This window comes from Phoenix dactylifera, unplaced genomic scaffold, assembly GCF_009389715.1.
Source record: "Phoenix dactylifera cultivar Barhee BC4 unplaced genomic scaffold, palm_55x_up_171113_PBpolish2nd_filt_p 000373F, whole genome shotgun sequence".
NCBI lineage: Eukaryota > Viridiplantae > Streptophyta > Magnoliopsida > Arecales > Arecaceae > Phoenix > Phoenix dactylifera.
The window spans coordinates 267,772-280,234 of record NW_024067824.1 but is presented as its reverse complement, the minus strand read 5'-3'; the positions used below and the strand labels follow the sequence as shown (position 1 = coordinate 280,234).

Sequence of the window (12,463 nt, the reverse complement as noted above, 5' to 3'; positions counted from 1 at the left end):
GACCTGAGACTGTCACGGTGACTTGCAAGCAACTCACTGTACTTAGGCACTGGATGACCTGAATTTCTAATTCAGGGATCAGAAGGATGCTGGGTGTAGTCAAGTACTCGCAAAGTCTGTGTATGAGTCAAGATGGGATTGACCGCTCCAGATTATAGGATTTGATGTCTCGCTGTATTTCAATTCAGTAAAACCTTGGCCAGGGTAAACCAAGTGATAGGTCACTTGATTTGATTATTTGAAATACACTATGGATGACCGGACCCGGAGGTCGACAGTCCACTCTGAGGTCATCTTGAGCATCGATGGTCATAGGGATAAATTATGCAACAACCATACATCTAGGTTCTTGAATGTTGCTTTGCATATTCGACCTATCCGGACGTCGGGTATCATTGCTAGATGGTCACCTCGATTAGTGCATGGAGTAGTCTATGTACTACCGGCTTAGTGTTCGAACCTATCGGAGTCACGCACATTAGTCAAACTAAGTAGGAAGGTCTTGACCCAATTTAATTAAGAATTAAATTGTGGGTTATTTGGAATTTGGTTCTGTCTATGTTCAGCTAGCACTGAACATGAGGTACATGCTAAATTTCATGGATGAACAACTAATTAAGTCTGTATTTCGGGTCAATCAAGTTTCAATTAATGTAATTGAACTTGATCAGGACTCAATTGTTGAGATTGGATTTGATTGGGTCTAAATTAGTGCAATTGGGCTCGATCACGATTTAATTGGGATTTAATTTCGTATTTGTTCTGATCTAAGTCGGACTTGGATCGAGCCGAAACTGGACCCAATTGAATCCCCCATGAGTCGGACTCATGTGGAATTTTTCCGGGTCAAAAATCATTCAAATGGGCTGTCAATTTGGTTTAGAACCAAATAGGCTTGCTTTATTACAAAATGGGCTAACTCATTTTCTATTTGGCTAATCCCATTTGAATGGTGAACGGCTGACTTGTTTTAAACTCCTGTGGACCCATGGACCCTTAAGCTCATGGACCCTTAAGAGATGCTTATGAGCCGCGATGGAAAAGAAACGCCTGGGAGCAAAAATAGAGTCTTCTCCGTCCTTGGTTCAACGCCACACCGTGCCACCATCCGGACTCCGTTCGGCTTGCCGTCTGGACCGGAATGTTCGGTTTTGAACCGGCTACATTCTGGTTCATTTAGATTTTCAAAATCTGGCACGTTTTCATGGATTCACTAGTTTTTTCCACCGTTTGTTTTTGAAACAAATGTTATGAAATTCATCATGAATGAATTCTTTAATGCTTGGCCAATAACGCCTCTTAACTCCTCTCAGCGTTGGCCTATTTGTAGGCCACCGTATCCTCTTAGAAGAGGAGAGGAAGAGAATTTTCTTGAGAAGAAATTGTCAGACAGAGAAGGAGATTTGATTCTGTGAAGAAGAAGAAGAAGAGAGAGGAAGGAGTCCTTTCTCTCTGGTGGTTTGGAGTTCGGCCCAGATCCAGTGTTCTCTCCTCCCTTCCATTCCCTCTGTGATCAAGATCAAGAGACGGGCATCAGTTCGGCTCAGGCGTATTGTGAAGAAACGGGAGGAAAGAAACCGAAGAAAGAAAGAAAGAGAAGAAAGAAAGAAATAGGAAGGTACTTTTTCTAGATTTCCTTTCTTCCAAGGGTCTTTTTTGCAAAAGATTGTTTTGCACGAGTAAAGACATCATCCAACCTTCTTGCGAAGCTTGACATGCGTGCGAAGTAGAGGGCTTGCAGATCCATGCCTTGCAGAGCTACCTTCAGGGATCTAGATCCAGATCCAGATTCAAATTACCTCGACCAACTTCCGCTACGGGCTTGAGGTAATTTTACATAAAAGTTAAATTTAATATTTATAATTGTTATAAATAAATTAAAAAAATTAAAATTGATTTTTCATGCCTGGCGTTCGATTTTATCGGACAACTCGGAAAATTTTTCCTTCACCCTAAACATTGTTCTCCCTGATGGAACTCTCTAATTCTACCTGCACCACCTGCTTATTGCTGCTGCAACTTTCTGGCCCCTGCTTCTCTTCTTCCTGAGTACTCTTCAACATGGCTTTTTCATCAAAAACCACATCTCTGCTGATCACCACCGTATTTGCCTTCAAATCCCAAAGCTTGTACCCTTTCATCCCTTTCTGATACCCTAGAAAGATACACGATCTAGACTTCGAGTTTAGCTTTGACCTCTCCTCACTAGGAATATGCACGTAGGCTGGACATCCAAATACTCTCAAACCTGGTCATCCATATTCACTACCTCTGTCCAAAAGTTCTTTGCAAGCCCTGCATTTAACCTGAGACACCGTACTCTTTCAGCTATAGTCCTATTTGTCCTTTCGCCTCACCATTCTGCTGAGATGTCTTGCGTACTGTGAAATGTCACTTAATCCCATGCTACTCACTAAACTTCATTAACTTTGAATCTATGTACTCAGTCCCATTATCTGACCTAAGGCATTTGACCTTTCTTTCTTTCTGGTTCTTTACTTCAGCTTTTCACAACTTGAACTTGGCAAACATTTCTGATTTGTGCTGCATGAATTACACCCAATCTTTTCTTGAGAAATCATCAATGAAAGTTACTAAATACGCATGTCCACCCCAAGATACTACTCTATCTGGCCCCCAAACATCTGTATGAACATAGTCAAGAATACTCTCTGTCATGTGGATGGCAGTCCTGAATTGAACTCTGTTCTATTTTCCAAGAATACAATACTTGCAGAAATCCAATTTGCATGTTTTAACACCCTTTAGGAGATTTTTTTTATGCAGTTTCAGTATACCACGTTTACTCATACAACCCAAACGCATATGCCACAAGAATGTATTATCAGATTTAGACTTTGCAGCAGCAACTCCTTCTACAACAGTAGTCTGTATCAATTTGTATATGTTTTCTGCTACTTTTTACCCCTTCATCACTGTCATAGCACCTCTACTAACCTTCATTACTCCACCTTAAGACTTGTAACAAAACCTGTTAGAGTCTAAGGTACCCAATGAAATTAGATTTTTTTCTCAAATTTGGAACATATCTAACATCACACAACATTCTAACTACACCATCAAATATAGTAATCCTGATATTTCCTATTATAATAACTTTGCAAGATGCATCATTATCTATTAAAACAGAACCAGAATTAACTAACCTGCAGGTGTCAAACCAATCTTTATTGGGTGTCATGTGATAGAAACATACTGAATCCAGAATCGAATAATCCGCGAGATGATCTGAACTGGATGAAACTGAAAGTATATCACTGTCACTGCTATCTATGTCTTCTTTCACTATATTTGCAAATTAGAGGACCCCTCAGATCTGTCACCATCTTTACCCTTCTTTCTTTCTGGACAATGCTGCTTTATATGACCCTATTTTCCACACTTGTAGCATGTTATGCCCTTCTTTTTTTGGATTTAGATCGAGATTTACTATGATTTAATCTATTTATTGTGTTGCTTCTTCCACGCTCCTAGTTACCCTTCGCCACTAAGCCTTCTCCCGGAGAACTCTCATCGCTGGCTTTCTTCCTTTGATGAAAACCTAACAAGGCTCCAATGACGTCTTCTAACTCTAGGGTCTCCTATCCCCACATCAGAGTTGTAACCAAATTTTCATATGTAGGATAAGCAGGTAAAGAATGCAATAACATCAACGCTTTGTCTTCGTCTTCGAACTTCACATCAACACACTGCAAATCACTAATAATCTGATTGAACAAGTTGATATATTGGCTTAAATCAGCACCCTCCGCCATCTTAAGACTAGGAGTGCAAATGGGTCGGGTCCTGGGTAACCCCGATCCAATCCGATTTTTTGTTCGGATCCTAATTTTGGACCTAGACCCAACCTGGTTGAAGATTGGGTCGGGTCGGGTCCGAGTCGGGTCCGGATCGGGTCCGGATCCGAGTCGGGTTTGGTTCGGGTTTGGTTCGGGTCCAGATCCGAGTCCGATTGGGTTCGGGTTCGAATCGGGTCCACTTTTTTTTGTACTTTTGGGAAAGAATTTGGGCAAATCTAATTTGGTCATATCATAATTATGAGGTGCTGGGTGACCCATGACTTTTAGACTTGCAATTGACCTGCAGTCAGAACTGATGACCCATGACTTACTAACTAAGTCGGTCTACAAGCCAAATTTCATATCACACTATTTTTTGTCTATATGACTGGTTGGACGGAACTTGGTGTCTCCCAGCTCCCCTCTCATGAGGACAAAAAAAATCCCAGACCTTCTTCCAAAATCCAACTCCAATGCAGAAAACTAGCACATGACCCATATTCAGTTCAGTGTTCCCTCACTTCCTCCCTGCAAAAGTTAAAAAAACAGGAACCAAAAAACAGAAGGGAAAAAAAAAAGCCAGCTACCGAGACACCGCAGGTATCAACAGTGCAATAGATCGAGAGAGAATCCTGACGGACCAATAGTATCACGACCCACAAAAAAAAAAAAAAAAACTCTCTTTTGTTTTTTCTTCTCTCTCTTCGGGTCCATTCGGGTCGGGTCAGGTCCGTTCGGTAAATCCAGATCCGACCCAGAAAATGATTCGGATTCAATTTTAGGACCCGACCCGGATCCGCGGATCCTAAAATTCGGATCAGGTCGGGTCTACACGGGTCGGGCTGGGTCGGATCTCGGATCGACCCAACCAATTTGCAGTCTTACTTAAGACCGTACAATTTCTACTTAAGATATAGCTTGTACGTCAACGATTTGGACATATATCGACTCTCCAATTTTGATCAAATTGCTACCGGAAATTCCTCGTCCATGACATGATACATCACATCATCAGCCAGACAAAGTCGTATATTTGAAATAGCCTTCGCCTCCAATTCTTTCCACTCTGCATCACCCATGTCATCTGGTTTCTTCTCATACAAGGTCTTCACTATACCTTGCGATACTAACAGATCCTTCATCCTTCTCAGTCATAGCCCAAAATTTTCAGTTTCAACGGACTTTATCACATCGAACGTCGCACGTCCCTGTCATCTTTTTTTTTTCAAAATAAAATAAAAAAATAGGATATGATGAAAGATAAAAAATACCAACTGCAGAGCCCTCTCCTCTTCTCTCACGGGACTTGCGGAGCACGCGCAAAGGGTTCTCTTTTACTTTTCTCAGGAGCCGTGCGCGGCGGCGTGCGGAAGGACTGTACACGGGGCCTCCTCTTCTCCTCCGGATGGCGACCCAAACGTGGGTAGATCGTTGCCGCAGATCTCGCCGCCTGGTGGCTGCCCTTCCTCTCTGCCTTCCTCGCGTCTGCAACGGTCGGCCGGTCCTCAAAGAGGGTTTTCCTCTTTCTCCACGGGAGCCACCACGAAAAACAGGGAAGAAAAAGGAGGTCTTTCGGCTTGGGAAGAAGAAAGCCGGAGGGCCCCACGTGAGGCACGACACCCCACATAGAACAAACCGCCCCCTCCGAACCTCCGCGTGAAGGAAACTTCACGTGAAGCAAAACCTTCCACGGCTGATCTCCCATCTTCCTCTCTTCGCAGCCTTTCAGAGACAACCCACGAGAAGAAAAGATTGATTTGCGTTTTCTCGACTTGGGAGAAGACAGGACGCCCTATGATCTCCCCACGCGAAGAAACAGCACTCTTATTGCGCAAAACACAGGGTTCAAAAATGGCGAACAGAACAATGCACAGGATTAAGAAAAAAAACAACCTAAACACGAAGATTTTATATGATTTGGCAACGTAACAACATCCACGGGAGTGAAATGGTTATAACTTTTACTATCTTTCAAACAACAAGAGTTACAAGATATATATAGTTAAACTTTAGCCCCAGAGTTCCAATTCCTATCAACATTTCTGCTAGAATATAACTTTACATAATTATTCCAAAGATAAATATATCCCACCGCTTTGCTCCGTTCCATTAAAATACTAATATACCACTTAAATAAAAATACCTTAATATGAACCACTTACTCTAACAACTATTACTTCCAAACTTCATTGCATCAACTGTAACCAAACCTAAACTTCTATTCAGCCAACGACTAGTCGGCCGCTTAGTCCTGCTCAGCAACAGCTTACGCAATCTCAGTGATCGCTGCCTCAGCCTCCAACACCTCCCTCTCAGTCTTCTTCCCCTTCTTGGACTTGTAGTACACGTCCATGAAGGTGCCCACTGCCTTGTACTTCTTGCGGCACTGCTCATAGAGGCTTCTGTCAAACATCCTCCAGAAGTTCCGTTCAGTGAGCTCAGAGACTGAATACTGAGGCTGGAAGCCATGGTTTTGGATCAACCACTCCTCAAGGCGGTGTACAGCTTCGGCGCCATCGAATTCCTCACCCCTGAGGACAGGGCCGGGAGCATAGTAGACGCCGACATCAGCGAACATCTGGGCGTAGCTGGTGTCACCTTGCTTCAGGTTCAGCTCGAAGCCTGGTTCGGGGTACACCATGGTCTTGACAGGGAGCTTGAAGAGGCGGTGTGGGCAGAGCCAGATAGGATATACCTGAAAAGAAATCAAAGGAAGTTTTTCTCATGATTCTCTTTGAAAGTATCAGAAATAGAATGTAGGAAAAGCATAGCTAATGAATAATCAACTATCATGCTTCTTTATATAACCTTGCGGCTTGGTTTCCCCATTGCAAAGCTTAAAAGCAAAAGAAGACCATTTTTTTGAACCAAGAGCCACAATTTAAGAAAGCACTGTTGGAATTTCTCATAAAGATGAGCTTCTATTGATTGTAGACAGAAATTTTTTTGATTTATTATGGGCTATATATATATGTTGCCGTCCGAACAAATATTTAAGAAGTCCAAAATTAATTTATGATCATGGTTATTTTAGGCTCTATTGTCATAGTCAAATGGGACAGTGAGCATTGGTATAAGCCTAATTTGGTTAATGAGCTCTGTAATGGATGGGCTCATTAGTATTACTAACTGAGCTAGGTCCCCACTCCACTCCTATATATATCTGTCTGTAGAGAAATCTTAGGGTATCAAAATCCCTGCGTTCCTAGGAGGCACCTATTCTGTTGAGAAGACAAAAATAAAGAAAGAGATGGAGAGGAAGATTTATCCCATTTTTATGCTTTCTTCTTCCACAAATATTGTTGCAGCAATCATCAATAGCTGATCATGGCTCTTAAGGTATGCTTGGATCTTTTCTAGTGTGATTTATGATTTTTTATGTTCTAATCTTCTGCATGCATCTAGTCCATAAAATCCCACAAGCACTTCCACAATGGCAGATTAGAGGCTGTTGTCAGGTAAAGAATGGCTATAACTCAAATCAAGTAGAGATGGGAATTTACCTCCATTTCGTGGTGAAGGAACTCCAGAGCATCAGCAACCTTGTGCATGGGAAGCAGCATATCCTGGATCACATGCATGTCATGGTAATACTTCCTAATGACCTCCCCCTGGGTGATCTTGAGCAAGGAGATCTTAGGAGGCATCATCCACCCCATTAGCCACCTGAACCACCATTGATCCCCGAACGGCAGGATCAGCTTCATCTCCCAGAACAAAGATCTCGTGTGTCGGTGGTAGTACTCCCTCGTCGGAAGGTACTCCACAAACTCACCCTTCTTCAGTGCTGTCTCTGCATGCTGGTAGAACCATGGCTTGAACCACCATCCTATACTATTAATAACATTACCATTTTTCTCTGCTTCTTCCTTTGAAGCATACCTCCCTGTCATGAATACACCCTCCGTTGGTGTGAAGATCAGCGACTCGACAAAATCCGGAATTTTCTTCGGGTCTCCATCTCTTGGTGCAAATGAATCTGCAAAGGCCTGTGCCATTTTCCTCAAGTTTCCTCTCACTGGCTTATATGTCAGCCTCATGTACTCCTTGATTGGTATGAGCTTAATCTCGGCTGAAACTAGAAGCCCAAGTGTTCCTTGTGACCAGGGGATTGCATAGAAGAAGTCTGAGTACTCGTTGTCCTTGGTAGCCTTAACGACACGCCCGTCGGCGAGCACGACCTCGAGAGAGACGAGAGTGTCGGAGAAGAGGCCGTAGATGTGGGAGCTTCCTTCAATGCCGTAGCCATTGATGAGACCTCCTATTGTGAGGTCGTTGAGCTCCGAAACAACAGGAAGAGCAAGATTCATGGGGACTGTGATTCGGCTAAGTTGGCCCATTGTAACGAGAGGCTCCACCTTCACAACCATTCTCTCTCTGTCGATCTCTAGAATGTTGTTGAATGCCGAGAGGTCGACCTCGAAGTGACGAGCTCGCTTGTAGTCGACATGGCGCATGCCGACGACTATGTATGGCTTTCGAGCTGTGCACACCAGTCCATCCTTCGATGGATTCCTCTGCTTGAGGCGCTTGACGACCTTCCTGACGTTCTTTTCATGTTCCTTCTGGCGAAGCTTGTTGGGTTTCTTCTCAGCTCTGAGCTCACTGAGGTATATGGAGAAGTAGATGATACAAGAGATGGGGAGGACTACAAAGATGATGATCCATCGGAATTGGACCAAGTAGTCCACCCAAATCTTTTTCCTCTTTGGACGCACAGGCACTTGCAGATTGGACATGGTGAAGAACTGGATGCTGGGATTAGAAGAAGGAAAAGATTATAAGCATAACCAATCATCTGAATACAGTATCTTATTTGATAAGAGAAGTTTAATATCTATAGTTTCAAGCACATGATTTAGTGCACAATATGAAAGCAAAATATCATGCAAAAAAAAAACATTCTATCTTTTGGAATCTTGGAATGAGTTGCTGAAAGCTTAGATTTTTTTGAGAAAACGCCAGCCTAGATATTTCAAAACAGAAGAAAAGGACCCTTTGTTTTCCACAAATTAACTTCTTGTTTCTGGATGAAATTGTGAAAGTTCCATAAGGGTAAGCTGGCTTCCGTAGCGCATGCAATTTTTCCGCATCCATCAATTAAGTTAGTTATAAAGAACAAACATCTGGCACTGGTAAACAATGCTTAATATCACAATTTAAGCTTTTTAGATTTATTTGGTCTAGATTAATTTCATAGCAATAGGAAGTTTAAAGCAAAAATAGACAGTGCAACATAACGGTATTCTTGCTATACGATTGACCACATTTATGAACATCTTATATTATCAGATTGCTTGTCCACTCCCTTCACTGTCCATATCTAGTTGTGGATCCTCTACAATAGTACAATTCAAGTTCTAGGAATTTCTTGCAGCCTGGGTAAATGGCAGATTTTGATAGGTTAAAGTCTAATTTTTTTTATTTGGTGATGTTCTCTTAAAAAAAGAAAGAAAAGAAAAGAAAAGAAAAGGGTGAGTATACTCCTCCCCAATAAAATGGAGAAGTATAAAAATATCCCAGGGAGTTTGCTTATACTGATAATGCCTTAAAACAAAGATTTGTTACCAGGAAAAATCAATAAATATAAGAAAAAAATCAACATGTCCAAGGCAATAGAAATATACTCGAAATCTAAAACCAATAGGTTGATTATAAAATATATAGTAACTTCAAATGATTCAACTTGGACCTGATTAATCTAACTCGATGAAGCCAGTGCAACAATTAATTACTCATTTGTCACTCCCTCCACTTATTGCGACTACCTACCTGTGGTGCTAGCCTAGACCACTAATGGTTGTTCCTATTGATGCTTCTTTGCATGCATTGAATGAGTTACATGTAACCCTGATATTGCTTTAGATCTTGCCGTCCCTTTTAATTGGCTCTTAACCAATGTGCTAACTCTCGTCATTATGATTGACATGTATTTGCTTAAACTTAAGGAGAATAAAAGGCAATATTTAAAATCTTGTTGTTACATGCATCATCAACCGAAGCTTACAAACTAGGGTGTGTTGGGTTTGCAACCGGAATCGGAATCGAAATAATGGGTTGGAATGGAAATTGAAATGGTCATATTTTTTAATATATTTGGTTCGTGATCAAAATCGAAATCAGAATCGGAATGATTTTGAATACTAGAGAAGAGTCGGGATTAGATTTTGAAGGATTGGGATATTTTTATTATCTTTAGAAACAAAATCGAAATGGAACACCTTTCAAACAAATGGTTGGAATAGGAACCACTCATTCCTATTTTCATTTCAATGCCCAACTCCTTCCAACCAAACATCCCCCTTGGTGTAATTCAATCATAACAACATCTTGATGGTGCGGCCTCATATGCCTTTAAACATTGCCATTTACTATATTCTTCTCTGTCCACAGGACTCGGTACTAAAGGAACATTAATTAATGTAAGAGAGTGCACAACACCATCAATATCATATCCTCCTCTTATATCAGCCACATCTATTGCACGCGAGTTCTTGAGCAAGTAAACCACTCAACTTGGCCATCTAGAGAAGCAGCATCACATGCTGGATAGCCTTTTGGTTCCTTTAGAATTAGAATTTGAAAACTACAAGGATTGCATTTATAATATTAGAATCATGGTTCATCATCTTGGTACCAGGTTTCATTCAAGTTAACATCTTGGTACAGTGCGGTACATCAATACGATGATCAATTAGGCATACCAACATTTGGTACATCTCTTGTTTTTTTTTTCTTTTTTTTTGTGAATGAGAGGCTATGCCACCCTTTGTTTTATTATATAAGAATTATGTACATATTAGATTGCTTTGCCAGCGATATGATGCGCCAAACTCATAGATATTGAGAGATGATGTAAGAATCTAGATGAGGATTTGAAAAGGACTAGTCAGCAACCTTTACAAAAAGCAACGAAGACACGAGTTTGCGGATTTATGTCTTCAATTATCTCGTTCTTTCAGAGTAACGTGCTTTATTGCCTTTTCTTTTTCACGTTATGGAAGGCGTGCACTGTAGGCTTTCCTTTACTGCTCCTGTAACAGTATTACAAATTTCCACGATTGTTTCTTGTACCAGTCAAGAGTTCAATAAAGCTACAGTATGGTATGCCTAATTGTGCCGGTACGTACTAATTGGTATGATATACCATAAATATATGAGATCTTTAGTTTCATTACTAAAAAAAGGGGTAAAAACACAACCTCAAAAAGGTAAGATCTGGATCAGAGCGTGTTCTAGCAGACTTGTCGTAATCATTCTTATTTTTGGCTTTCCTCACTGTGTTTTAGTAAAAAACAGCAGTTATCCACCACAACCTCAACCTGAAATCTTTTACATGAGGAGATAGAATACAAAGCAGCTAAGCTCACTGTACAAGTAGGCAGAGAAAAGGAGCCACAGACTCAGAAAGCTACAAATTAGCAAGTCATCTTCTTTGAAAGCGACTCCCGAGTTACAAAATCCATAGCAAAAAAAAAGAGGAAAGAAAGAAGAAGAAAAAGTAAGATCCCAGATTCAGCAAATGCAACACGCAAAGTTACAGCAACTGTTATATCTACTATCATGCATGAAGGAGTTTAACTAGCAGCACTCATGGACAGCAAGAAGAGGCCACCAAATGGTTTAATTTTATGGAGACAACACGCCCATGAAAGCAAAAGCTACAGTCCCTAACTCAGAGTACTTGCAAATAAACTAATTAAGAGATCAAACGCACCACAAAAAATAAGCGCAGGAAAAGGAGAGTAAAAGGTGAATCTAGGAAAATAGCATAGTGAGAAAACCACTACGAGTTCATTTGCTGCACCATCAAAGTGAAACGTTAGAGAATTAAGCTGAAGCTAAGCTAGATGTTGAAGAAAGAAACAAAGACACAAATGGCTCTATTGGGATACCTCTAAGCTGACTCAGAGGAAGCCGAGGGAAGGAATTTCGCTTGGCCACCTTTGCCCACAGAGAGAGAGAGAGAGAGAGAGAGAGGAGGTGGGGTGTGCTGAAGTAGAGCTGAGAAAGCTGCCTCGCCACGGAATTTAAAGCCAAGCAAGCGAGGTGGGATCCGCTACCCCGCGGACGGTAATGTTTACCGCTCTGACGATGACGTGATGTGGGATTATCATACCTGCTCCCCCGACGGTAATGTTTTCCGCTCTGACGATGACGTGATGTGGGATTATCATACCTGCTCCCCCGCGGACGGTAATGTTTTCCGCTCTGACGATGACGTGAGGTGGGATTTTCATACCTGCTCCGGGAAATCGAGAATGCCCTCGAGGAGCACGAATATGCGAAACTTTCCCGGTGGGGAAATTTTGCCTCCCGGGGGCGGGTTGGCGAATGGTTGGTTTTTAGGCTTTTTGGATGAATATTTTTTTTAAATATTAAATTTTGCATGATTTGTTCCTAAAAATTAATATTTATATATATATAATATTTGTTGTGGTTCAAATCTGGTCCGAGGGTGACCATGCCGGTGGAGCCGAGAAAGCTGCCGGTGCTGGAAAGGAGAAGACGGGAGCCACCTCCTTCCCTCCGACGATCAAGTTAGAGTGGGTAAATTTGGTCCAGCTAAAGGTCCCTTAGGATTACCTAACCGAGCTATTTATAACCTCGATGGAGTGGCCCAGATGACAAAGGTATTGTCAGTCCCCATCATGAGGGGGTAT

General features: G+C 41.6%; 1 protein-coding gene across 1 annotated transcript; it reads right to left on the bottom strand.

Moving 5' to 3' along the window:
* Nucleotides 1–5,905: 5,905 nt before the first annotated feature.
* LOC120105812 (delta(24)-sterol reductase-like) lies at nucleotides 5,906–11,786 on the bottom strand. The gene is made up of 3 exons (XM_039118559.1): nucleotides 11,696–11,786; nucleotides 7,304–8,555; nucleotides 5,906–6,495 (listed from the first exon to the last, which is right to left on the bottom strand). Exons 2-3 carry the CDS (start codon nucleotides 8,537–8,539, stop codon nucleotides 6,067–6,069), a joined length of 1,665 nt encoding a protein of 554 aa, XP_038974487.1. The 5' UTR covers nucleotides 8,540–8,555; nucleotides 11,696–11,786; the 3' UTR covers nucleotides 5,906–6,066.
* Nucleotides 11,787–12,463: the final 677 nt, after the last annotated feature.